Source organism: Salarias fasciatus, chromosome 17, assembly GCF_902148845.1.
Source record: "Salarias fasciatus chromosome 17, fSalaFa1.1, whole genome shotgun sequence".
In the NCBI taxonomy this organism is placed as follows: domain Eukaryota; kingdom Metazoa; phylum Chordata; class Actinopteri; order Blenniiformes; family Blenniidae; genus Salarias; species Salarias fasciatus.
In genome coordinates, this window is record NC_043761.1 from 2,961,973 (window position 1) to 2,989,028 (window position 27,056).

The 27,056-nt window shown below is 45.2% G+C and overlaps 1 protein-coding gene across 1 annotated transcript in view; it reads left to right on the top strand.

Moving 5' to 3' along the window:
* The first annotated feature begins 18,204 nt into the window (after positions 1–18,204).
* The window catches only part of ptn (pleiotrophin), a 37,003-nt gene continuing 28,151 nt past the window's right edge, over positions 18,205–27,056 (top strand). The window contains exon 1 of the mRNA XM_030113968.1: positions 18,205–18,339. Within this exon, the coding sequence (XP_029969828.1) occupies positions 18,335–18,339 (5 nt within the window). The 5' untranslated portion in view covers positions 18,205–18,334. The remainder of the gene's footprint in view (positions 18,340–27,056) is intronic.

Genomic DNA, 27,056 nt, shown 5'->3' on the forward strand with positions numbered 1-27,056 from the left:
TTTCAGCGTGTGGGCGGCAGCTGAGTGGAAACACACAGGAGAAGCCGCACATAAACACACACACACACACACTTTCACACACGTGAGTGTTCGTTGAATCGGAAGTGAGTTCGATCTTATTGGAGGGGTTTGCTGGAAAAGCCGCGAGCGCCACGACCTCCTGGAGTCTCGGGAAGGTCGCCAGGCTCTTCAGAACCACAGGAAAAACCTGTTCTCTCACACACACACACACACACACACACACACACACACACACACACACACACACACACACACACACACACACACACACACACACACAGGTTTGCCAGCAAACCCACCGGTTTGGTTTCAGATGAATCTTCTGTCTCGACCTACATCTTATTAACTTTCTGTTTCTCTCTCTCTGCTGCTTTTCCATTAAAGAAAAACAAGGCGGAGGAAGAGGCGGTGAATCGTAACCATGTCAGCGAATTTCTCACAATCGTTTCTGTCGGGATTGAGTTGAGCTTTTTGTTTTTTTTTAATCTCAGCATTTCGTGTCTCCTTCAATCGGTGGAGTGAGACAGAAAGGGGATTCCTCTTCTTCCCGCCGTTTAAGATGGAATGCAGTGTTTGTGCAGCGGCAGCGGAGATCAGGAAGCGGCGTCCGGCGACCATCGCTGTGGGTTTTTGGGCTCGGTTTACGACGGAGCGGTTTGTTGACAATGGCGTTGAATCAGTCTCACTGTAAACATGGGAAAAATGCTACTATTCGAAGATGCCCCCCACTCCGTCTCAATGTAAACACAGGGGAAACACAAATGTCTGAAAAAGCTCCAACTCAATCTCAACGTAAACGTGGCGGAAAATGCAACTTTTTGAAAAAGCTCTGACTCCGTTTCAACATAAACGTAGGACAATCGCAATTTTTTGAAAACATTTTGACTTTGTCTCAATGTAAACATGGAAAAAATGCAACTTCTTGAAAACGTTCTGAGTTTGTGTCCAAATAAACCTGGGAAAATACTACTCTTTGAAAAAGCTGGGACTCCGTTTCAACATAAACTTAGGAAAAATACCAATTTTTGAAAATGCTCCCACTCCATAAGCTTGGAAAAAAATGGAACTTTTTGAAAAAGCTTGGACGCTGTTTCAACGTAGACAAGGGAAAAATGCAACTTTTTGAAAACATTCTTAATGTAAACATGGGGAAAACGCTCCCACTCCATAAGCATGGATAAAGTTAAACTTTTTGAAAAGCTTGGCCTCTGTTTCAACGAAAACATTCGAAAAATCTGCCTTTTTAAAAACGTTTAGTTCCCATCTCCATGGCAACGGGGGAACTTGCACCAGCTGTAGTAAACAGTTGTTCTGCACATGCTCAGTAGATGGACAATAACAACAATGGCGGCTTCTGACTCCAAGTCTAAAGCTTCTCCTGGAACTTGGTAGTTTTCCAGTCAGTCTCCTGTCAAGCAATCCAACGTTGTTTATCCACACGGATACAGTCTGTGTCCATATTTAGAATACTAGTCTCTGCATGTGCTGTGGTTTCATTATAAAAACAACCAACAGCCCCCACTAGTGGCCCAACATGAGAACCACAGAATTTTCTGTGTAAATGGAATGGATTTTCAAAACGTTGCTGCCTCAGAACAAATTTTTTCGCAAATAAAACTGCAAAAACATTATGTTTTCACTTGAAATGTAGACGTACGGTCCTCAGAGCGACATCCAAACTGCACAGAATGGTAAATAATGGTAAACATGATGGCCCGCTTGTTTCTCTTCTCTCAGTCGAAACACCTCATGATCCACATGTGCTGCAGTTTTTGTTCTCCAGAAACAAATTGGCCCCGGGTTTCCCTTCATTTCCTCCACTGAAGGCAGGCTCGGGTCTCTTTAGGGCTCAGATGGATGCGCCGGCTCCGCCGGTACGACACCCAGCGGCCCCTCCATCACGTGACGAGCGCATTATGGCCCATCCAGGAGACGGATACCCCGTCCTTGATGGCTCTATATTGGGGCAAATATAAGATATGGATTGCTGGATGAAGGCTTCACAATCCCCCGCTGACCCTGCCGAGGCCCTCTCGGTGTGGATGGGAGTGTGTGTGTGTGTGTGTGTGTGTGTATGCTCGTCAGTGTGTGTTCCAGCTGGGAGTGAGGAAAGCACAGGACAACATATCGAGCAGTGTGATGCATGTGATTCTCTGGATTAATGGTCCAGGTGTGGAGAGCCCGGACCGGACGCGACACGGAGCCCACTCTGAAAGATTCATGAGGGCTGCCGGGCTCGGCTCCTGGGGTTTGGGGTGGACCGGAGGTTTCCGAGGCGTGGGAGGGCGAGAGACGCCCAGGAACCGAAGCCAGTCCCTGTCAGAGTCCACGGCCGCACCAAGGAGTCGGTGACCGCTCCAAGGTTTTGGACTTTTTGGGACATTTTGACTGAAGAAAATTCAAAGGACAACCTGTTCACTACATTCACGAAAAAACAGAAAGGGAAATCACACAAATTCATCAAAACAAACCCTTCAGACATTCTTGCTATAAGGTGAGTGTTAATTGCTAAAAAGTAGTGAGCTTAGGTTACAGCCTTGAGGAACTCCATTTTAATTTCATTCAGCTCAAAGATGAAGATCCCTAAAAAGTTTGTGATGTCGATGTTTTATTTGTAGCAGAAACTGTTTAAAAAAGAAAAAAAAAAAACTTACTTTCATCCTTTTGAGATTTTTGTTTTAAATGTAAATTAAATATGTAGTTATTTGTGAAGTCATTATAAATTTAACCTCCATCTTGATTCCGCTCGTCCATCCAGTTCGCCTGGAGATGACCAGAAATCGCACAGAGGTTCCCGACCCGGGTTCATGACCTCTGCCAAGGAGGTCGGTTTGTTGGTTTGTTAGCAACATTACGGAAAAAGTAATGGACGGATTGCAATGAAACTTTGTGGAAAGGTGGGTCTTGGGCTAACTCAGAATCCATTAAATTTTGGTGATGATCCAGATCACTGTCTGAATCCAGGAATTTTTTTTAAATGATTCTTCATCATTGAGAGATAGGGCAGTCTTTGACATAGTTGGGCAGGCCCGCCGACAGGGGGACTGTGCGGCGCTCCGCTCCGATCACACCCCCGACCACAATGTTGTTTTAATATAAATGGTGTTCTTATTGTTGTTGGTGACTGATCTGACCTGTGGCGGAGGTCTGCGCTCTCTGAGTGCCAAATTCTAGTTCTTACTTTAACGAGTGCTGGACGCTGCAGTTAGATGTTAAACAGTAGTGGGCCAAGGTTCAAGCCCTGGGGAACACCACAACGTAATTCATTCAGGCAGTCTTACTGAAACGAAGAAGTTCCTGCTGTCAGTGTTAAACCTGTTAAACCTGCAGTTCTCCTGCACTAATCATGATTTCTGATCATGTGCTGCCCCCCTCAGAGCCCCCCTCTTTCAGAAAGACAAATGAGAAGGGCGTATTGAGTTTTGACTTGATGGGATTTTCTGAGACCAGCTTTAATTAACATTCCTGTGGGCACACACATACACACACGCACACACACACACATCAGAATGATTTCAGATTATTGTTATTTTTTCATCTCAGCCTCAGGGAGGATCTGAATGATATAAATCCCCGTTGCCAGAAAAAGGATTGGAGCTTTTCGCTTTACTTAAAGGTGTCAAACCGGCCGCGACGGCGGTAATCCTGTAATCTGGGCAGTCGGCGGCACCGCCAAGGTTCCCGGCCGCGGTGTGTGTGACGCCGGGGCTCACACACTGATGCAGAGCGACGGCCCCTGCCCCCCACTGCCACCAGCAACCCCGCCACCCACATCCCCTCTGCCATTAAACCAAACCTTCTACTGCTCTGCTTCATCCCAGCAACCCTCAGATTAAATCACGCGGTTGCGGAGAGGTACAGTGTTTTCTGTGGGACGACAACACCATCACATTTCTTTCTATTCCAGGATTTGTAGGTCGGCTTATTGTTTTCCAAGTTTATGCATTCATAGCAAGTTAATGGAGTTTTCTTCTCCTGGATCCAACTTTTCGAAAGCTGTAAATTCGTCCAATTCACCGGCAAGGCGCCTATGAGACGGGATTAGAGGGCGCTCTGAGTGGACCGTGAGCTTGAAGCATCTTTAATCCATTTGGAACTGAGAGCAAAACAGACAGCAAGTTATTGGAAGGGAAGCATACATTTGACCAGTTTCCAGAGCGAGGCTGCGATTTTCAGCTTCGACGCTCAGATTTGGTTTTTAGACCACAGCAGGTCACTGAGGCCACGTTTACAGAATGTTTTACGTCAAATCTTTGCGTTTTTGAAAATTCACGACAAAATTTCCAGGAAAAAAAAAACTAAAAACAAAATGTAGGTCAATGTTGGGCCACCAGAGGGCGCTGTTGGTTGTTTTTGTAATGAAATCACACACGTGGAAAGGAACTATTTCCTCTGGCAGTGGCGCTCAGACACTGGAGTTTTCTCACTTTTACACCATTACCATGGAGATGAAAGAGCAGCGTTTTTTTTATAATTTTTTTAAATTCCAAAAGTGTTTTCAGGCTCCGAGCATCGATGTGCGAAATGCAACAACAGTTTTCTTTTTCCACTTGAAAAGTAAGGAGTTAGTTAATAATTTACTCTTTCATTTCCCTTCAAAATACAATTGTTGCACAATATTTCAAACATGTGTAAGTTCACAAATGTCCTCACAGTATGGATTTAACGCCACTTTTATCCAGCTGGAATGAAGGTAACTCACTGCAACTTCAGCGGGTTTCTGCTAATCCGATCTGAAATAACAAGAAATGTCTTCTTTGGAATCTTTACACTTTGTGGTGGAATTGTGAGGATCCCATCTGCGAGTTCAATAAACAGGATTCGGCATTCGGTCCGGAACATATTCAGTGAGTTTGGGTCTACACAAAGTCTACAAGCTTTAAAAACTCACTGCAGGTGTTTGTTTTTAGCAATGCCTTGCCTTTATCATGAAGAGCGGCCCAATAGTCCACTGTTCTCTCCCCTGGACCAAACTATCCCCAACACGACTGCCGCCCCTCCACCAATCATAAATACACCAACACAGTCAGACAAGCCAAGAGTTGCAATTTAAAGTGCAATTTTTCTTATGAAACAAGAAAATAACATGAGACCAACTTCAGAGACCAAGCAAACCAAGGTGAATCCCATGGGGGTGGGGTGGGGGGGCTTCAGACTCTGGAAATACAGAGCTTGATTTTCTTTAAATCATTTTGAAAAATAATTGATTTACACCAACAGAAACAACAGAAAATTAGACTCACCTGGAGTTGTGTTCACTGTGATTCTGGCTTGAAACTTCAAAACCGAGAGGTTTATAATCTAATGAGGCACATGAAGGGACAGCTATTTCCTGTCCCTGAACTCAAACCTGAATTCAAAATAAAGGAGTGACGGGAATGGAGATGCGTAGAATGGGGAAACGGAGGGAGAACGGAGTGCATGCGAGAGCAAATTACCCGCCGCCATGGGCCAGCAGGCAGCAGGAAGGGCGCCGTTAGACGAGCGCCAATATGTTCCGCGGTCACGACCCGTTAGGATGATTGACTTCTCTAAACGGGCCGTAGAAAGAGCAGAGAACAAGATGACTTTTCTGAAAAAGGCGGCGGCACGCCGGGACACATTGATTGCGTTTTGTGCTTAAAGATGTACACAGGAAGGGATTACAGAGGCTGTTTGTGCCTTATTAGTCTGACATTTGTACAAGAGGAGGACTCCATCCCCGGATGACTCACCGCCTCGGCTGAATCCAAATGTCAGACGAGCGGGGCTAATGATTTTTATGTCTTCACATGTTTTAATATGCTTACGAAAGCAAAAAAAAAAAAAAAAAAAAGGGGGAAAATAAAGGAGTTGGAGGCTTGAAAGTAAAGGATTTTAGGACAAACGGAGAAACTGATGAGGCCTTCTTTAATCCTATCAGGAAGGAAGCAAACTCCTGGAGTGGAGCCTCTCCTGCCAGAGCGTCTGATGACAGCCGTTGCATAACGAGACGATCCTGAGGCCTGGCCGAGTTCTGGAAATCACAGGTTGTACCGTGGGCGAGACGGAACAATGCCGCGCTTCAAGTCTTTGTTGTGGTCCGTCTGTTTTGTCTCTTCAAATATTAATAACTGTGCCGCGGCGGCCTGAATCTGACGAGGGTCGCACGGAGTTGAAAAGAGGCCGCTTGCTGGAAATATCGCAGCGGCAGGACGACGAAGAGGCAGTAACTCAGACTTAAGCATGGATGTGACGATGGGGAAGGGGGTGGGGGGGGCTTGGGGGGGCTTGGGGGGGGGCTTGGGGGACGGACTGGACTCGTGATGAGAGGTGCTTAAGCCGTAATCAGCCATCGATCGGCCGGCAGAAGAGCTTCACCGTCCCGAGGAAGGCCTCCTCCATTCTGATAAAACAATGATGTATAGCAGTTCAACGGCCTGGGGGGGCGGGGGGGCTCGGGGGGTCTCCCGGGCCCCTCCTCGACCACGCCGTGCTCCGGGTGAAGGTTGAGACTTATGGAGTGGTCGGAGGCGCTCGTGAGCAGAATCCTGCAGCGGTATCGATCAGGGCTTTTCCACTGTGTGTTTTACATTCCAGGAAGGAGCCGCTGGTAGAAATGGAAACGGCTTCGACTGAAATCCAAACAACGGAAGAAAGAATGGAACGCAAAGACATCGATGGATGGACAGCAAGGCGTGAACCGCAGGGCTCCAGGGTATTCATGGTCCAGTTTAAAAGGAAAACAGGCTGTTTTGCATTTACACAGCAGCGTTCTGAAAACGACGCTCATTTCCGCAGGAATGGCAGAAACCATGAAAACATGCGGGTGACGTTGAGCCAGGAGATCGTCCTATTTAACAATACGCTGTAAGAGAACAGGAGCGTTCCCCTGGACAGAACATCAAGTTCCACTGCTGTTACGATCTAGTTTAATAAACTCCTAATCGCCTTGTTTTAATGCATTTCTTTAATTTCCTGGGAAAATACTGAATGATGCGTTTGATAAATTTGCCTTCTTTCCTTCTTTCTTTGATTTGTTACTTAATTCTGAAGTTCTTGAAGATGTGTCTGTATTTTTGTCTTTGTTTCCTGAGTCGAGTCGTCTGAACTTCCTTCATTAGACAGAAATTAGTCACCAAGAACATCCTGAGCGAACGCTCTGACAGATTCAACATGTTTCCACATTTCATTGTATTTTCACTTGATGCTGGGGAAATGTCTCGACTTCACTAATTAGCGAGGAACCAGAGTGTCTTCATCATGACGGGTACGGCGCCTCCGCCGGTTGTTTGCGATCCGACCGCCGGTTCCGTTGCGTCAAAGGCCGCCGCCGCCGCCAAGCCCGGACCTCCTCAGTCCGTTTGACGAGGAATTAAGTTTCATCTTTAACAAAAAAGAAGATGAAATAAGTTTTCAACCGTGTGAGCAAACTTGCAAACCCACACATCCAATTCCAATAACGGAGCCGGTCTGGGAGGCTGCATCGTACCGCGGCGCATTTAATGCCTACTAATGAGAAAACGGCCTCTGTGTACCTCAGCGATAGATTAAAACTCATCAGTGAGCATTAAGCACAGAGCAGTGCGGCGCGGCGGCTCGTCTTCACGTTCCACCTCCGCCGGAACGTCCGATTCCGACGAAAGGCTCGCCGCCGTGGCGCCGGTAATAATGTACGCAGCTGAAAGCGAGTGGAGAGCGCTGCCGCGGACGCCAGGTTTTTATTTGAAAGAGCTTATCGTGTCTGAGCTGATAAATCTCCCTGTTATGTACAAACAAGTCATTCAATCCTGAAAAATGACTGAATGAGTGAAAAATAGAAATCTGCTGAATATGGGCGAAAGCAGCTCTCGGAATGGAAACGACACTAAAACTCAACTCTCTAGATCAGGGGTGTTAAATAAAATTCACATTTCATTGCATTTTGAACCAGTAGGTTTCAAGAAAATTGGCTTGATGTTGAGACTGCTGTCACTTTTACTTTTATTTATCGAAATAAAAAACATAAAAACTGCATTTTACTGCATTTTAATCTTTGACACTTGTTTGTTCGTGTATTTAAATAAGTATTTTAATGTTTTTGCGGCAGCTGAAATGGAACGGAGCACTCCCTCGAGGGTTCAGACTCCGTCAGCGATCCCAGGAACACTTCCTCCTCCTCCTCTCCCTCGCCGCCCAGCTCGCCACTAATCCTGCTGCTGGAGGGAACTGCCGGGAACTCCGAGACGCTCCGAGCTCCGGCGGCGCTCCGTGCTGTTTGTTTTGGACAACCCAAAGTTACTCTGACAGAAGTGGGCAGACGAAGTGTCTTTTAGGTTTCTCGTCACCTCCCTCTCACTCCGGCAGCCATTCTGCCTCCATAGTTTAGTCCGACGAGGGATTTAAATCTCTCCCTTTCAGGTTCTGGGCTGTTTTGTCGACTGAAAGTCTGAATTGGAAGGAGAGAAATATGGAAGATGTGGAGACTGAGGATCCTTAATCTCAACAAGGGTCAGAAACAAGACATACTCTTTATGTAGCCCAGCTTAATAACCAAAATGGAGGATTCTGGGAGAAATAGCAAAAAGTATTTGTGCACTGAAACATGAAACCAAACCAAACCAAACAAACAGGTCATGTCTTAATTTCCATTCTGGACACACTGTTCAATATGAGCTGAATATATGAACTCATACAATAGAATTAAAATCCTCTTGGCGGTAGAGAACACCACCTTGCAGAATTTCAACTTCTCTCTCTTCCTGGGTTGAAAGTGTTTTTTTTTTTCCTTGTTTGTGCTAAAAGTAACAGGAAAGCTCGAGTTTTGTCCATTAAACTTTACTTTCGAGACGAAGGCCATGAAACCTTTGATTTCCTCATTTTCTGTAGTTTTTCATGTGGAATCGGCCACATTATGGTCTGAGGCTAAACACCGACGCTACAGGAACGCCTGGTGACGTCTTCAGTTAATTCAATGCTTTGGGTTTGGAGGCGACTGGATAAAACCCTACAGATGTAGGTATACTAGCACCACACCAGCTCTGTGTGAACAATACCTTTAGAAATAAGAGCAGATTTCTGTCAGCTGCTTGCTTTATTCACCTAATAGCTTTACTTAAAGCTGCTAGAAAACAAAATAATTTGGATATTTCATCACCAAAGACACAAAAGTCAAATTTGAACATCGTTAGCGTCCTTTCACACTGGACTGCTGCTACGTGACTTTATCAAATGGCGTCAGGAAATGATGCTAAATCCACAGTTCGAAGCTTTCCCAGACTCTCCCAAATTATTTTTCTACAAATGAAACATGTTATTTTTGTTGTGGACTGTGGACGGGCTGGACAGGGGTTATACCTGGAGTGTTCCACTGCTTTATCAATTGTTTGACATCAGGAGTTCAGTGTTTTTGGTTTTTTTCCAGACGTGAATAAACCCGTCCTGTTTCCCCGTCGCCCTCTAAACTTCGCCTGCCTTTCAGCGTCTTTCACCACTCCGTGTTTGAACTCTGACTCGCCTGAAGCTCTTCTAAATTTCCATTTCCTGTCATCGTCCCCCACCAGATCCCACACTCGATTATCTGCGGCGTTTCCACATCAAATGAGTACAAGGAGGATCACGTACGCTTCCTCTCCCAATCTGAGCCTCCTCGTATTATTTTATGAAAGAAGACGAGGTTTTATCGTCCCTCCGCCGCTCCATAGCTTGAGATTGAAAAGTCATTAATGAGAACATACGCGGGCCATACTGGAAACACAGAATTGAGTCATTAGAGATTAATGAGTTTTCTCAGGGAGGCGTAGGGAGGCAGATAAATGCTGGGCGACGGGGCCAGACCGGGGGGGGGGGGGGGGGGGGGGCAGAGTCGTCTTCCGCCGACGCCGTCACGCTCCGGCGGCCGTACGGCGACGCTTCGGCCTCTTCGGATTAATTGTCAGTCATAAATTAAGTTCTGCGGTGTTGTAGCAGGACTTCCAGGACGGGAGGGGTGGGGTGGGGGGGGGTGGGGGGGTTATGTAGCAGACGTCATGTTGGATTCATCCGGTTCAGTCGAGGAAGTTCAGCTGAGCCTTGTGTCGTATCAGGTTTCCATGGGTTCGGGCGAGACTTTCTCCAAACTTGACATTTTTCCTTTTTCTTTAACTTCTCCAAAACAAGGCGAGCTTGCTAATAAATCACCGCTCGTTCATTTTCAGTCTGATTATCTTGCTAATCAATAGAGTTCCGCGATAACGCTGCCGACGCTAAAAGTGTATGATGATTAATTACCGTCAAACGGATCCCAAATGAAGATTAATACGACATGAAACCATGAATAACAAGTGCAAGATGCAGGCCGGCGCCGCCTTAAAGGTAAACTTTTTGTTTCTGGCATCGCTTCATCTGCGGAGAGGAAAGTCTCGTCTGAAGTTCGATCCACACAAACAGAGAAGGAAAACACGGCGGTCGTATTCCGCCGGGAATCCCGAGGACGGCCTGTGGAAAGTAAAAACCTCTTTACTTTTATTAGCTGGGGTGCGGGCGTATAAATATTAATATTCAACCCAGAGCTTATGCTTTATTAATGAAACTGAGCTTCTTGTGAAATTAAATGGGCATAATGGGATAGCGTTCATTACCTCATGCCGAATAGATGAGAGCTATAAACTTCACCGGCAGATAAAGGTTCGGATCGTCAGTCGACTCTTCGGAGGCGGCCGTGTTGTGTTTGTGTCTAATTAGAGTTACACTGATCCGCCGAGGACTTATCAGAAACAAATACACTTTTAATCCTTGAAGATGCACAAAATCAATATGGTAATATTGATTCTGAACTACTGTTGATCCACACGGTGTTTTTCTCGCTCTGATCGGTGTTTCTGGCATTTTCCCTCACTGTCTGTTTACCTGTTTGTCAAAACTCACCCGATCGGTTCAGGAAACTTTTTCCTGTCTCTCTCTTATTATCCTGCTTCACAGTTTCCAATTTAAAGATTCAACCGACAAAAAAAAACTACCACAAGTCACCTCACTACAAGAACCCCCGCCCTGCCTAATGTTACTGTACAATGAAAATTTGCTTTGTTAGATTTGTTTATTGCTAAAACATATGTGGTTGGGTTTTTCTCCCAGGCTTTGTTGAATTTTCTTGATTTTGATTTGTTGATTTTTATGTAACGGCAGCTTGCGTCTAGATGTAGTTCCAAAACTACTGAGGATGGATCTAACAGAGGTAACAAAGAACTCTAGAATGTATAATTTGTGAAGATTTAGCCAGAAATGTGGCCGTGGGGATGAGAGAAAAACTTTTCTTTGGTTTAAATCTGCCACTCTCCTACTCGAAGCCTCTCCAATACACACCCATTATAAACTGCAAAAATGACTGAAATTCTCACCACACTTTAAAGCTCACAGTTTAAATTTGGTAGAAGATGTTGAAAGGAGGTTTCCACATCTGGATAGAGGACAAAAATTGCAACATTTTGATATTTTAATGATGTCTCTCGGTGAAAGTATGGCAAAGCAAGATGGACTTGTTCAGGGATGATTTTTTTTTGTGTGTTTTTTTTTTTGACAACTCATCTGGAATACATGGAAATGGCAGGTTTTTGGCCATTTTTTTTTTAATAATTAATTTTAATAATGTATTTGTTTATATTTTAAATTAAACTGCCGGCTAGGATTGTAATCATTGTGCCTTGTCAAAGAACTATCCATTCACCAAACCCTCGTTCACTGCCGTTGTTTACGGAGTTTGGAAAAACAAAGCAGCAAACAAGTGAGAAGCGTGCACGCAATAGAAGCCAGCAACGATTTTACAACCAGAGGTGGATTCTTACCTGCTGTCAAACACATTCATCATATTTTATTGACAGATTATGCATTTCAGTGGACTGATTTATTCCACATGTCTGAGCTGTTCTTTCGCGGTGATGTTTTATTTGCGGAGTTCGCCGCCGTCTGGCTTTAGGCGAAGGACATGCGTGGCGTGTAAACTTGTGATTGAGGTCGCGGTGAATAAACTCGCCTTGTTTCATTAGGTGTGTGCCGCAGACAGCTGGAGACCCGACGTGGCTGCAGCTCCTTTCAGACGCCGGTCGCGGCCCCTGCAGATGTTCATGCAAAACCTTTTGTCCCGTGTTTGATGGAACTCGGAGTCAAGCAAAGTACAGCCTGTGAATCACACTGTGAAGACATGGAGTCCCTGCATTCTGTCCCTGTGCACCGTCTTCCATACGGTGAATGAAAGCACATATCATGTTCATATGAGCGCTTCCACTGTGCTGTGTATGATTATCTAATTATTAAATTCAAACCAGGAATCTGCAACCTTAATCAACCGTAATAATCGATTTTCTGCCAAAGAAAATTAATGTGAATCAACAAAACATCAGATCATCTGAAATGAAGAAAGAACTGAACTTTATCATACGAACTGCATTTGTGATATTACACAGCTATAGTTTAGACATTCTTTACTACTCTTTTGTTTTTTGTAGCCAGTGTTAGCAGTCTTCGTTTTTCCGCCCCATGGATTTGTCCATTATAAAGAAAAAGAAATCTAGATTTTAAATTATTTCAGTTTTTCAAATTATTTTAATTATTTCCTGATTTTTAAAATTATTTTACTTGTTTTTCCTTTAATATTTCCTTAAAAAAATCTAAATGGTGGGAACAGCTGCAACTATATTAATATTTGAATTTTTTTGTGATGTTATGTTAATTGGCTGTTTTTCCTGGGTTTTTTTTGTTTGCTTTTTTTTATTTATTTATTTTTTTGAATAATTTCAGCTAATTTATTCTGGCTGTTTTTTGTTTTACCTTCTTCATTTTTTTTTTTTTTTACTTGAAGTTGAAAAAAAAAAAATCGAAAAACGGTGATGTGCACGTTTTCTGAAGACGTCACTGAGCTTCTACAGAGGAGCCGATTCCTGATCTGAACACGTATCGCCTCTTCTTCTCTTACAGTCATAAATTCTTCTTTTACAAAGTGTTGTGCAAATTGAATACTTGTTATCAAGAAGAAAAAAAAAGGTGAAAAATGACTTTTCTCTGTTTCCCACTCGTGTCAGGGGCATGATGGGACGGAGAGGCGGAGCCGGCGGTGCAGGGAGGAACGCCGTGCCTCGCTGTTGTTTGGTTTCATCACGTCCTCGCCGCAGACGGACCCGGTCGCCGCCGTCCTGCACTCCGACGGGTCGGGAGCCGGTTCGAACCCGGTGGAGGTGATGAGGAAGCCGCTGGTTTTTAATATAAAGATCGTATTTCACTGAAGCTCCCTCACGTCTGTCTCTCCTTTCAAAGCCTGTTGTTTCTCCTTCAATCAGATGAGATCATTGGAGAGGAACCATATCACACACCGGGAGCAGCGCTAAAGGGAGATCAAATGGATGAAATGCATTATTAACGAGTGGAATATGAGAAGAGTGGAGCTTCATCAGTGGGGGGTGGGAGTCGTTCCGATTATTGACCCTCTCCGGGGCGGCGCTGGATCCCCAGCAGGGCAACATGAAGCTCCATGTGTGGAAGTGCAGAGGCTACAACGGATTCCAATCAGGGCAATTATCTCACAAAACAACCCTGACCAGACGAGGGACTTCCCCACAGAGCTCCTGGATATCGAGCTGAAATAACAGCTCTGGAGTATCGATCGCCAAAATGACATCGATCACACGGCTGCAGTGGTTGGCCCCTCATCTCAGTTTCTCGGTTCCTGCCGGCACTTTCCTGATCAGATGGATTTTGTGATCGCGCTGACCTGCGAACTGTGTTCAATAGAGAGAAATTAGATTAACGCAATGATCTCTTTGTGTGAAGCTTAGTCTTGTGACATGCAGGACTGGTCTTGGCATCAATTCAGCTTTTTTTATATAGCACCAACATCATCATTTCTAGGCCCCAGATAGGGATCAAGACTTGAAACCACCATGATTTCAAGGTCCTGGTCTTCAGGCTCAGCCCCTTGAAGTATCAGTCTTGTCTTGGAATGCTCTGGTCTTGGTCTTGGTCTCCATTTAGGTCTCAGTGCCAGTAGGTGTTTTCTTGGTCTTGAGTTTCTCTGGTCTTGGTTTTGACTTGGTTTCGGCTCCTCGGTCTTTCTCTTGGGATTCTGTGGACTTGGCCTTGGGATTCACGGATTGTGGTCTGTACTCTGTCTCAGTCCCTTAAATTCTTAGTCTTGACTTGGTCTTGGGGTGCTCTGGTCTTGGTCTTGATTTGGTCTCGGTGCCAATAAGTCTGGGTCTTTTCTTGATCTCGAGATTCTTTAGTTGTGTTCTTGGTTTTGACTCGGTTCCACCCCCTTGGCTTTAGGCTTCTCTGGTTTACGTCTTGGCTTGACTCAGTTTTTGCCTCTTGGTCTTGGGATTCTCTACTTTATGGAGAAAATAGGCAAACTCTATAGAAGACCTCTCTACAAAATAGACAATCTTGACTACAGCACTAGTAGTACCTCATGGGAGATGGGGCCTCAGATTCTTTTGGGGGAATGATGAATTGCAGAACTTCAATATATTTTCAAAGTTCCTATAAGTAAGCAAGAAAGACAATAAGTAAGTAAGACAGACATGGAGACAAGACATCGACTGGACTGTGACAAATTATGTTTCCACTGTCCGTTCCTGCTCCTAATGTCAGAATCAGTTGGAGTTTTCAGTTGGTTCATTCTGTCACATTCGGAGAAATGACCAAAGAAAAAAAAGCACTCCTTCATTTAAAACAGAGGAACAGCGAGAAACACCAACACCGACCAACAAACCACAACACACTGAGCTGAAGCCCAGTTAATGCTGCAGCCAGCAGGTGCAGACAGTCACACTCACACACTCACACACACCTGAAACACATCAAGTCTCATTGTTCACTGAACCCACAAGGAGTAAATTAGATTTTAAAAGCTAATGTTTACAGGGAGACAATAATACGTCTGTCTGTGATGCTCTTGTTTTTCCAAAATATGCATTCTGATGAGCGTTATGTGCCTCAGATGAGTAAATATCTCTGAGCTGAAGGTGCACCAAACATCCTGAATGCTCAGAGCTTTTTTTTCTTTCTTTTTTTTTTTGCCGTCAGGTCAAGCGGTTGCCTGATATTTCAGTCGAAGCGCCTCTTTGAAGTCTTTCAACCTTTATATTGGCCGGAGAAAAAGGTGCTAATGAAGCACAGCGCATTTTGAACTTTTGAATACCTGCAATCCTGTTGAAATTCACAGCATCAGCCCTAAAAAAAAAAAAAAAAAAAAAAAAAAAAATCAAATAGATCCTGAAAAAAGTGCTTATGAGTTGGACTTCAGTCAGAACCGGAGTGCAGAGAGACTCCTTAAATAACTGACCTGACGGGAAAATATCACCAGTGTTTAAGAAAATCTCTAAACAGCAATAAGCAATTAAAAAAAAGGGGAGATGTAAAATGTACTTTAATTAAATCTTGACAACTTCTGATCCTCCTGAAAATGCAATGTTTTTCGTGGCTCCAGTTTCCTAAAGCCAGATAAAAAACCTCAGCAAAATGAGGTCAAAAACCTAAAACTTTCTTAAAAAGAAAATTATGAAATTGAATGTGAACACCTCTGGAGGCAGGAGAACTGGGCAAACTCATCAACATAGTGCAATGTGATTAAAAGCTTAAAAATAAAAAAAGATGTCAAACTGGCCTTGCAGATGAAAACTTTCTTAATTTCTATTTAAATCCAGAAAAAAAATCAGTACCGTATTTACTTAAATACTTGGAATTTCACTTTAAAAGAAACAAAAAAATGCCCTCAAGGACTTGAGGCTTGTTGGAAAAACAGATTTCCTTGAATCTTTTGAACTGACGCTGAGATCCTGGTTTTATTATCAGCGTCAACAGATCCACTGATAATCTGAGTGTTACGTAACCTGCAGGCAGACAACTGGGAGGATTTAAATGAGGGTTTTTGTGTGTTTCACTGCCTGCTTTCGCCATTAAAAACCCTCAATCCCGGTGATTTTCAAAAACTTATATCATTAATTCAACTTATTCGAATTGAGTCTGACATTGGGAGATGAATGAATGAGCGAACAGACAGTTCCAGGTATTTTCAGTTCACACAAAGACGTTTTCAAGTGAAAACGGCAAACTGTCATTGACTTTTGGTGCAAACGGTGCCCGGAGACACTGAAAATGCAAGTTCTCTGTGTAAACAGTGCAAAATGCAACTTTTGCACCGTCCATCTAGCGTGCACACATGGAATCTGGAGTTTCTCTGCACACGCATATGATGGATTTTGGGGTTTTATGAGCAGTAAGCAACAATCATCAAGTTTCTAACCTGCAAATGTTGACCCAACCTGATGCAGATTCAGCGGCGAGCGGCGCCGGGATGTATTCCTCCTCGTAATTACCATGAAATTTGAAGCCGCACCTTCTAATCACATTGTTAGCGACTGTAGCATAACAGCTGCCCCGTCACTAAAATGGGTTCCTGAATAATTAAAGAGGGTTTTTTTTTTCTTTCTGAGTGCTATGGGGCATTTTGATCTAGCGCCGAATGAATCTCTGCCAGCCTCTCAATCAATACAGCGGGCCTGTAAAGGCGGCCTGAGAGTGTGATATATAAGGCCATTCCTCTTTGTGTGGACTTCAGAGGGTTTACGGAGGCGGCCTGACACCAGGATTGTACACAGGACTAATGGTACGCCTTATCGATCGCGTGTGCTGTAATCTGTCAATCCAGGCCCGTCGGAGAGAGAGCGCCGGGCCGGGGGCTCCGCAGGGTCATCTCCAGCCATCAGCCAGTCCCGACACACCGCCGGGGCGGCGGCGAGTTATTACCGCTTCTCTAATGGCGTCTGGCCGCAAATGAGAGGGACGGTGGATCAGAGCAGAAACACACCTGAGAGATTTAATGATCGAATGACTTTCACTTTTACAGTAAAGCGAAGCTCTCGGATCCATGTTCAGCGTTGTGTTTGGGTTTGAAACTGTCGGCCGATGAGTCGATCACACGCTGAGCCAGAAAATCACTGGAAGTTACTCCGAAAACCAAATCAATTTCCTAATTACTTAATGGAAGGCATCATTACTTTCCAGCAACGGCAATTAGTTACATTACTTGTTGGACTCTTGAGTTTGTTCCAGACTGAAGCGAGTCCTTCACCGTCCAAATGAAGTTATTAAAGCTAGTCTGCAACTCCCGTGACTGTTGCCCTCAGAATTTTGCACTACATTTACAAATCTACATTAAAAATAGAAAATAAATGGATATTTGAACGTTTCAGCTGCTCTGTATAATGAGGATTAATGCTGCTTTGGCTAATTATCGGCATCTCTGTGAAGTTGGAGAACAACCAGCGACCGATTCCCATCAATAAAGTATATCTGTGTTTTCCTCTTGGAGGTCTGGTCCAGAGAAACGATGCTGTTTTTAATGCTTTACCAACATTATTCAATTTGATGAAAAATGTATTGGGGCCTGATAAAAGTTTAAATATTGGATTTGGTTCCTGACTTGGACAGATGTTAAAGTTTTGTCTCCAAAAGGCACAAAGACAAAAACGCATCATGTGTACTTTTTCTTTTTTTTTTTTTTTGGCAGAAAACTTTGTCCGTTTCCATGGAAACGAAGAGAACAACAGGCTATCAATGGTGATTACGCGGAGGCCTACAGGTGTGATGTGTTCAGGGTCTGCCTGCCTTTTTATCCACAGTCCATGAAAAGACTGACAGATGAAGTGTTTCACGACGCCGGATTGTTCGCCGTCAGATCTGCGCGGCACTTTTTGAACGCCGTTCCAACACAACTTTGCCGTGCGGCTGCAGTGTGTTTGCTGAAGCGCTGGCCCCGCGCTAAAAGCTGAGAACCGAATCCGGAGCGCAGCTGGCGCCGCTCAATACTCTATTGATTGCTCTGGACTCACTTTTCCATGGATCAACAGAGTGTTTTATGTAACCGAGAGCTTCGACTGGACCGCTGGTCCCGCCTCGATCCGCCGGATCCGCCGGATCAGCCGGATCGCGTCGCCACATTTTGTTTTGGCGTTTGTTCGTATTGAGATCAGTGTCTCTGGCTTCAGCCCGTCACACTCTCATCCTCCCATCCTACGTCTTCTCTCCGGTGAGCGCCAGGCGGGGCGTCCCTGGAGTGACCTTGGTGGAGGTGGAGTAGGGTGGGGTGGGGGGGTGAATGAGCCCCCCCCCTCCCCCGATCACGAGTCAGGAAACCCGGCATTCAACACCCACTCCGCCAACCCTCCCCTCACCCCCTGCAACACACACCACCACAAAAAAAAAAAGAAAAAAAAAGAAAGTGTCCCCAGCCGTCCACGCTCTGCTCAGCCCACAAAGAGAAAGCGACTGAAGAGGCAGGGCGGCAGGGCAGAGCGCCGATGAGAAACTCCTGCTTTCAGCTCTAAACCACAACCAGCAGACCTCCAGCATGAAGTAAGTTCCACTTTCTTCCTGTTGCTGCGCTTCCTGCTGCGACTTTTCCTCCTGTGTTGCTCGGAGAGGAAGCGGCGGCGGCGGCGGAGGCTCCATGTGCGTCTCGGCCGTGCAGCTTCTCTGACTTTTTGGTTTTTCTTTCTGTGCCTGTCGGGAGCGAGAACTGGGAAAGTGACTGGGAGTGTGTGTGTGTGTGTGTGTGTGTCTCTGGCTGAACCGCTGTTCTCTTCACTTTGCATTTAGTTTGAAAACTTCAGGTAAAGTTGCAGAAAGCCCCCCCCCCCCCCCCCCCCCCCCCCCCTTGCCCCCATTGGGATCATAACACTGTTTTGCATTTTCCTGACACTTTTTGCTTTTTGATTAAAAAAAAAAAAAAAGAAGAACTCGTGTAGACATGCTTCTAATGGCTTCTTTGTTATTCTTCCCATTTTCGGCAGCTTTTCCCCTTGAGGCTGTTGATACCAGATAACAAACATACGGAAACATAACAGACCATTAAGCTTAAAAATTCTGGGAATTAGAAGCGGCAGATGGCTTGTAGACACGTCGGGTAAACAATCGGAAAGTTCCAATAATCCGGCCGCCATCGGCGGAAGGCGCAGGACTGCTTCCACGGTGATTAAACTTCAAACATCCATACGTCGGCTTTATTACAACTATCAGCCCAATTAAGCCTGTCTGTGCATGTGTGCTGGTTGAAGCCCCCCCTCCGCCCCCCCGCTGCCTCCGTCTTCCCAGGATGTCGTAATTTGGGTCAGGCCTGACTGGAATGACAAACCCTCCGCCGTGCGATCGGGTTATGGGACCCTGTGCTTCTGCGTTGCCATGGCGCTGTGCAGCCCCGGTGTAGCAACCCCGTCCCGGACCACACAGTGCTCCCCTCTCTCTGTCTTATGGGGCATTCCTGCCCGGCGGCGGACAAAAGCCCCCCCCCCCCCCACCCCTTCCACCCCACCCCCGTTCTCATTCTCGCTGGAAATGAGGTGTCCGCTTCATTTCTTTAGAATCAACACATGTTGGGGTCCCAATAAAAGAGCAAGGCGGTGGGTGGGGGTGGGGTGTGGGTGGGGTGGGGGCGGCGGGGTGGGGGCGGGGGGATTAAACAGAGTGGAGATGAGCTTGAGAAACCTGCTCCGGTCCGGAGGAAGTCATTCAGCTGAGGGCAAACTGCTTCCTCTCCAAACGCGTCCTGGCATTTCTCCTTCCAAGATGGCCGCCCGGAGGCCTTTACGGGACATTCTCCTCGTTCCGGCCTTTCCTCTCGCTAAATGCTCGCCCCTGCAGGGTTTTTTCCCCTCGTGGCCGCCGCCTATATGTCAGCGCGTTTGAGCACAAAGCCGCTTCGTTTCCTCCGACCGACGCTCCGACGGCGCCGTTCTCAGAGCAATAAGGCGTAGAATCACCCCGGGAGTCCCACTCCGGGGGGGGGGGGGGGGGGCTGTGAATGGAGCCAGCTCTCATCTATAGGGCACAAGTGAGTGTGAGAGAGAGAGGGAGGGGGGATGCTGGGGGGGGGACATACACAAAGATCCTCACGCTGAGTGGCCGGTTTATTTTTTGAGGGGTGCGCTCTGACCCCTCGCATGAACAGAATGAGGTTCAGAGGGCCTCCGGGGAGAAAGGGAGGACTGGATAAAGAGAGGAACAGAAGAAAAGAGGAGGGAAGGACGCCAGCAGAGGAGGCATCCTCCAGCCGTCCCGATCCCAGGGCTATTGTGGAGCCCTTTTCCGGATCACTCTGTCTCTTAATGCTCCGACAGGAAATGGACCAAACACAGCAAACCCGCCTGTTCTACAGAATTAAATCCATTTAACATCGTTAACGTGAGAATGTGGAGAATTTTAGTGCTGAACTGATTGTTTACAAGACAACTTTTTGAACCAGGCGGGGGTCACGGAGTCTCGGGGTACATGCTAGCAGCTAGCAGCTAGCAGTGGCCTTCACTCTGCCGCAGAATGCTAAACCACACCACACACACTGTCACACATGATCAGTCAGATTCCCATGAGTGTGTTTGCGCTTTGCTCCAGTGGAATCATTATGGAACAGGCTTTTCTTCAGACATCTTGATTTTAAACTTCAGAGATGAAACTCTATTCATGTGGGGAGCGGCGTTCTAGGTCATAGTCCTCATGGGTCAAATCTGACCCGCAGTAGACTCCATTTCTTCTTGTCAAACCAGCGTTCATTTGGCTGACGATAATGAAAAATATTAATCATAGAACTCTTTTCACCGATGCAAACTGAATAAAAACAAAAGAAAAAGTCAGACATGAAGATGGAGACTGCTGACGGCGAAGTCAGGGAATTACAACTCCATGAAAATAGTTTTGTCATTTTCATGGAGACAAAATGGAGAAAAGAGTCTCACCTAAAAATGTTCTTATTTCAATTCCATGATTTTACTATTAGTTATATTTTCTCTCAGGCTTCATCTTCACGTCTGACTTTTTTCATTTAGTTTGTATGTTTTCCTCCATGAAAAAGGTTCATTGATTAATATTTTTTGTCGTTGTCTCTGTGCGTGATGACCCTGCTCTAGAGGTCAGAGAGGCATCAGGAGTTTGCAGGTTCGATTCCCACAGTGGGTCGGTTAACCACTGGAAGTCCCGTCGCTTCCTCCCACAGCTTCCGGATCCTAATCCTGACGGAGGGTGAACAAACATCCGCTTTTTGTGATGCAAAAGTTCCCAGCGACACGCTTCCCAAAGCCGGAGGCCGGGTTCCGGGGCGCCGGACGGCAGCGTCTCCCCGGCTGCTGGCTGGATGACGGCGTGCCGAAGCGCAGACGCTCTCACGGAGACGCGAAGCCTCCGGACAACTCGTCTGGTACCGAGGCGTGTTGTGAATCAGTCCCCAAGTCAACAACGTGCTCAAGCCTGGAATCGAGCCAGTTTTGTTTTTTGTGCCAGTTTCCTTCATTTTGTCCATATTTTCTACTTTTCGAGTGGAAAAACAAATGTCTAATAGTGGCCGGCGAGTCGCCGCCCGCCCTGCTGTCCACTGTTTGATCCTGGGAGAGCTAATGATAACCCGAGGCTCTGCGCCGCAATCAGCTGGCTCATTAGTGTCCCACAGCCACCCACACACACACACACACACACACACACACACACACACACACACACACGGACATGAAGAGAGGCTACATGTCAAACGGCTGGATCTGCAATCTTGAAATTCACCTGGACGCGTCGGTTGTTGATTAGTTGTGAATAAAAACAGCCCAAAGCGACTGTTAAACTGCTCAAACTCTTATTGTGAAAAATGCTCGAGTTGCAATTAATTAAAAACACTGCAGGTGAAAATGATATTCAGAGAAGTTTTCCTTGTCCAAGACCAAGTTTACGTGTCAACGTTTTCGAGTAAAAGCATAAAACTTTTTAAAATGTGTTTTGGGTGTCAGCTGCCACTGAAAACAACTTCTGGAAAATGGTGAAACAGCTCAGCCTCCATAAAAACAGGGGAAGAGGCAACATGTCTTAAAGGCTGCAACTGCAGACGAGCACCACTGGTGGAACTTTTTTAAAAATTCTCTGTCTCCATGGAAACAGAGGGATAATGTAACTTTTTGAAAATGCTCCGACTCCATTTGCATGGAAACGGGGGAAAATTAACTTCACTGAAAAACTGCTCTTGCACATGGGTGGAACTTTTGGAAAATGGTCCGTCTCCATGGCAACAGATGGAGCCGATTACAAGCCAATGCGATTACGATAACGGGGGGGCTGGTTTACGAGGCTAGCTCTTTTGTACCACTGGTGGAACTTTGTAAAAATGCTAGCCTCTCCTTGGAAACAGGGCAGGCGGTATTGTTTAAAAAACAATTCTCTGCACATGGTCAACCACAGCAATAAAGTTTAGAATGCTGTGAAAGAATATTAATCCGTATGAAGTTAAAAGACAGAGCAGATCTTTAAATAAATAATCACGATTGCTGGGATCATGAATGAAATAATAATAAAGTCTGTATAGGAGCTCTGAGCAGCCTTGACATGTTATTTCCATACAAAGTTGATATTCCAAACATTATTTCCACTTCAAGCGCTGGATGAAGCGGATTAGCATTCGCTGTGAGTCGTGTTTCTGTTTACCTGATGAATGTTAAGTCTGGTCTGCACAGTTAAAAACAACAACTCCAGAGGGAAATATCCTCCGCTTTAGTTGCAAAACGCTCGTCTTTGTTCTCCCGTCGACTTTGTCTTTTTGCTTTTCCCGGCTTGTTTGTTGAGAATTTTCAAACATTCCCCGGCTCCACTGGCGAAAAGTTCAGAGCGCTGCTGGTTGCATTGCGCCGCTATAGATTCATTAAAGCTGATTTAAGCGTGCATAATGTATCCGGGAATGAAAATTGTTGATTTTTTTCTTGTTTATTGCACAAACAGCTTGAACTGTTCCCGTAGAGTTTAAACAGATGCAACTGTGTGTCTTTTAGCAAACGCTACGTTGGGAATACAGGTCCTGCGGGTGCTCTGCTGCTCAAACAGTGTGTGTGTGTGTTGTGTGTCGGCTGTTTGTGTTCTTCTAATGAACTGAGGGATGATCTTGTCTCTCTCACTGTGCAGAGAAATCCTGAATCTGAGTGAAGCCAACAGGATCGCTGTAAAACCCAAAAAGCTCCCGATGCATAGAAACGCTCTTTAATCTCTGAAATTCCTCCTGATGATGAGAGGCACTGCAGAACTGAAAGAAAGCCACATTATTGACCCCGAGCGCCTTCTCCCCCCAGTGCACGGCCTTGTTAAATGGCTGAGGAGTAAAACCCTGGAGGGACTCTTAAATAACACACAGCCAATACGCTGCCAAAGCTCCTCCTAAACGCTGTAATCTATCGGCTCAATCAATGCAATCTGGGTTTATTTAGAATCGCTCTCCGGCTTCTTCACAGTGGACTCGACCCACTTGGCGTGTTTTTTTAGCAGTAGCATTATGATCTTTTCCCTCAGAGAGAGTTTGATTGATGTGAGGTGTGAACACGTTGGGTGTAAACAGAGAATAAACACAGCTTTTCGGGATGTGCGGCGGCGCCTCGCCGTTTCTCACGGGGGGGAAACGGGCCGGCGCTTGCTGCGATGTGACCGGTGGTGTTGAATGGAAAGTTAAATTGATTGTGAGAACGGCATCTGCCGCCACCGTCTCCATCCCCACCCCACCGCTAATTGGATTGCTAACGGTAACGTTGCGCCGTGGCGAAAAGCTCCTCTAATTAGAAGACCTGTGCAATTCAGTCATGTTTTGGAGCTTTTATTCCCCTCAGTAAAATAAAGAAATGAACCCATTTTGAAGCATTTATATGAGGGCAAACAGGCCACTGCAAGACTCAAATCTTTATTGCCGAATACCCAAAAATAATTCCAGACAGTTTATACAAGCTGCTGGTGCCAAAGGGGGTGTTTAATCCTCGGTTAAATCTCAGCAGGTTTTAATCGGGCCCAGTGGAGACTTTCGGCAGCTCTGGGATGTCTTCCTTGTCTTCCTGGAGGGCAGTGCTTTCTGGAGGAAGTCTGATTTGGAAAATTAAACACCTCTGATGGATGCAGAGAGGATTAGATAGGCCCACTATCTGGTTACAAATGCCAAAATCTGGCTTGATGCCTTCCCACCAGTTACTCATCAGGAAGGATCAGCAGAAGGGATGTGGAAGATGTTCACCCTCTTATAAATAGATCCAGTGGATTTAGTTTGATTTTATGGCTACAAAATTGTGTAGAATTGATTCTTTTTGCCTGTTTTTACAAGATAACTTCTCAGTAATGAACAGTGGAAAGGTAGAGTTGAGTGTCGTCTGCATAGCGGATTATTTTGAATATTGTATTCTTGAAAGATATGGGGGGAGGAGATAGATTATGAAGAGAATGGGGACCGGGACAGAGCCCTGGGGGACACCAGAGGAGAGCTGAGATGGCTGGGATTAATAATAGTAATACTAAAGACACAGAAAAGCAGGTTATAAATGCTGTTTATTCCATTTTTGAGTGGACGGTTGTACTACAGGCATTCGAGATTCCATTGGGGAAAAAATGCTCGATTTCTCTACTTTCTGAATTTTTTACACAGCAGTGGTTCCGAGCACAATATCACACCTTAATAACAAGCTGTTACCCAAATCAATGAAAATATGAAGCATTTCAAAGCCAATGAATTAAAAAGGGGGCACAGTTTGAATGTGATGCAGCAGAAACGAATATCAGAGTGTGTCGACACAGAGCCGGCTGAATGAGCAGCAGGCGGGGGAGTTTTTTGTTAAAACCAAAAATCTTCACAGCAGTAATTTCAGGTTTCATCCACACAGATTCTACAGTTCTCTCACAAAATGCGGAATGAAATCAACCTTTTCTCGGGCTGCACAATGTGACGTGACGAGATGTTCACACACTGTCATACATGCAAACCCTTCAGTAGATATCTGTGCTTTGAGATTTGTTTCACTGACATAACTCTCTGCTCTTTCCGTCCTAATGTAAACATGCTGTGGATGGATGATTTTTATTTCACCACATCTGTATTTTAATGTCTTATTAGTTTTTGGTGATTTGATTTTAGTGGTTTGATATATATTACTGTGATTTTTTTCTTTTTTTTTTCCATTAAATACCAAGTATGAGACAATCACACTTTTTTTTGAAGGAATTATTTGTGATTAATCAAATTTTTTCTTTTGATATATTATTTCGGATTGTGAATTGAAGGGTGTGATGATCCACTGATCCACGACGGCCGCTCCGGTCAGAGAGTCAAGACGGACACTGAGAATATCTTTTATCCTTCTTTAAGAATGTTGAAGGGCTTCAGGATGTACACACCAGGTTGATACAGAAGAGTGGATGCTGAATAGCTGAATGAATGAACAAACAAATGACTGAGTGGCCGAATGATTGAATGAATGAATGGTTTCTGTGACAGGATAAGAAAATAAAAGATACACAGATAATTAATAATGATAATAAACAATCCCAAACAACAGGATTACAGCATCATCATCACCACGTGTTGCTAAGGCAATCACACGACAGATTAGCCTTGCTAGCATCCCACATACACACAACACAGACAGCATAGCATTGCTAGCCCATTAGCATTAGTTTTGCCAACGAGGGAACTGAATTTACACCCAAAATGGCCCACTTACACACACTCACAGCGGCTAACACACGCTAACAAGGCTACACAACATTCGTCTGTCATGAATACGAGCATGCTCTCTGTGCACTAAACATTCTCGACCACGGACATCCGGGGAACTGAGCACATCCGGGTATGTGCGGGCCTTAGCAACCAGTGCTAATGGGCAAACAATCATGCACACTGCTGCTAGCTAAGCGAAGCATGTTTTGTGTGGAGTTTGTTCTTGCTCAATATTTGTTGTAGATTGAGAGATATAGATATATAAAAGATGGTGAAGAATTGTTGTGTGTTCAACTGCACCAACAATGTAGCTCGACAGTCTCACTTGTCCTTTTATATGATACCAAGCGAGGCTACTGAACCAGAGAGGAGGAGTAAATGTCTGTTGGCTATAAACAGAACCGCCACAATACCAGCAAAACACCGGGAAAACTGTGGCTACCGAAATCAGACTACACATATGTTTGTTCTGCACACTTTGTAACAGGCTCCTTTAAGCGAGGTAACAAACAAGCGCTAGCAGGCGAGCTAATGCTAGCTTGTTAGCGTCCTCATTTTAATCAAACTGCGTACGTCAAATGAAATTTTTTAAATAGACACCTTTTATAGGAACATTTGTACTTACAAGGAGTTTTGATGAGGTAGTGGTTCACATTTGGTTACCCCAAACACACCATTGTTTTGGATTATTTAGCCAGGAATCAGCTGTGTGCTTGTACGGACACAAATCCAGCCCCACCATGTGAAGCTTTGCCTTATATCCTGCTAAAGCTTCAGGCTTCAACCCATCCTGATACTGGTGAGCCATACCTGGCACCACTGACCAACACTGAACTTGTTCTGCAACACAACAAAACGCTAAAAGTTTTAATAACTGTACAAATACCTACTGAGAAGCTCTTACAGTCTTACTGTTCCACATTGTTTGCCCCTCCGTAGTGGTAACGAAGGCCGATCACGTGGTGCGTGACGTCACGCCGATATCGAGAATCGGCAGTCGCACTGGAGATAAACTCCGCCCACCCTCACGTTTTACTAGGACCCCATAGCCGTCCAAACGGAATGCCTGGCTAAAATAACAAAAGCATTAAACACAAAACTAACAGGGTATTTGTAACATATATAACATTCTACCATTTTGAATTCGGGGAAGACACTCAGTCCATCTTTTGAGATGTTGTATATTGTGCATCAACATCACCATCATCAAACATCATGCAGCCATAATCTGTGTTGAATGATCAAAATTGGGTGTCTACGTAAAAACATAACTCGGAGCACTGGAAAAGCAACTTTTGAAAATGCTCCAGTCTCATCTCCTGGAGGGGGGGGGGGGGGGGGGGGGGGGACTGCAACTTTATTGAACGGCTGTATATAAAAACAGATACATTTTTGCATTATTTACTTGATTATGCACTAAATTCCACCTCAGAAACTCGTTCTACCCGACTGGACGTCTTCCATCCCACCCGGCGTTCCTCACTGGCTGAATCGAATCCATGTCTTCGATTTGCAGAGGCAGATGACGTACCTCGAAACGATGTACGTCATCCGCCTCTGCAGATCGAAGACACGGATTGGATTTGAAGGG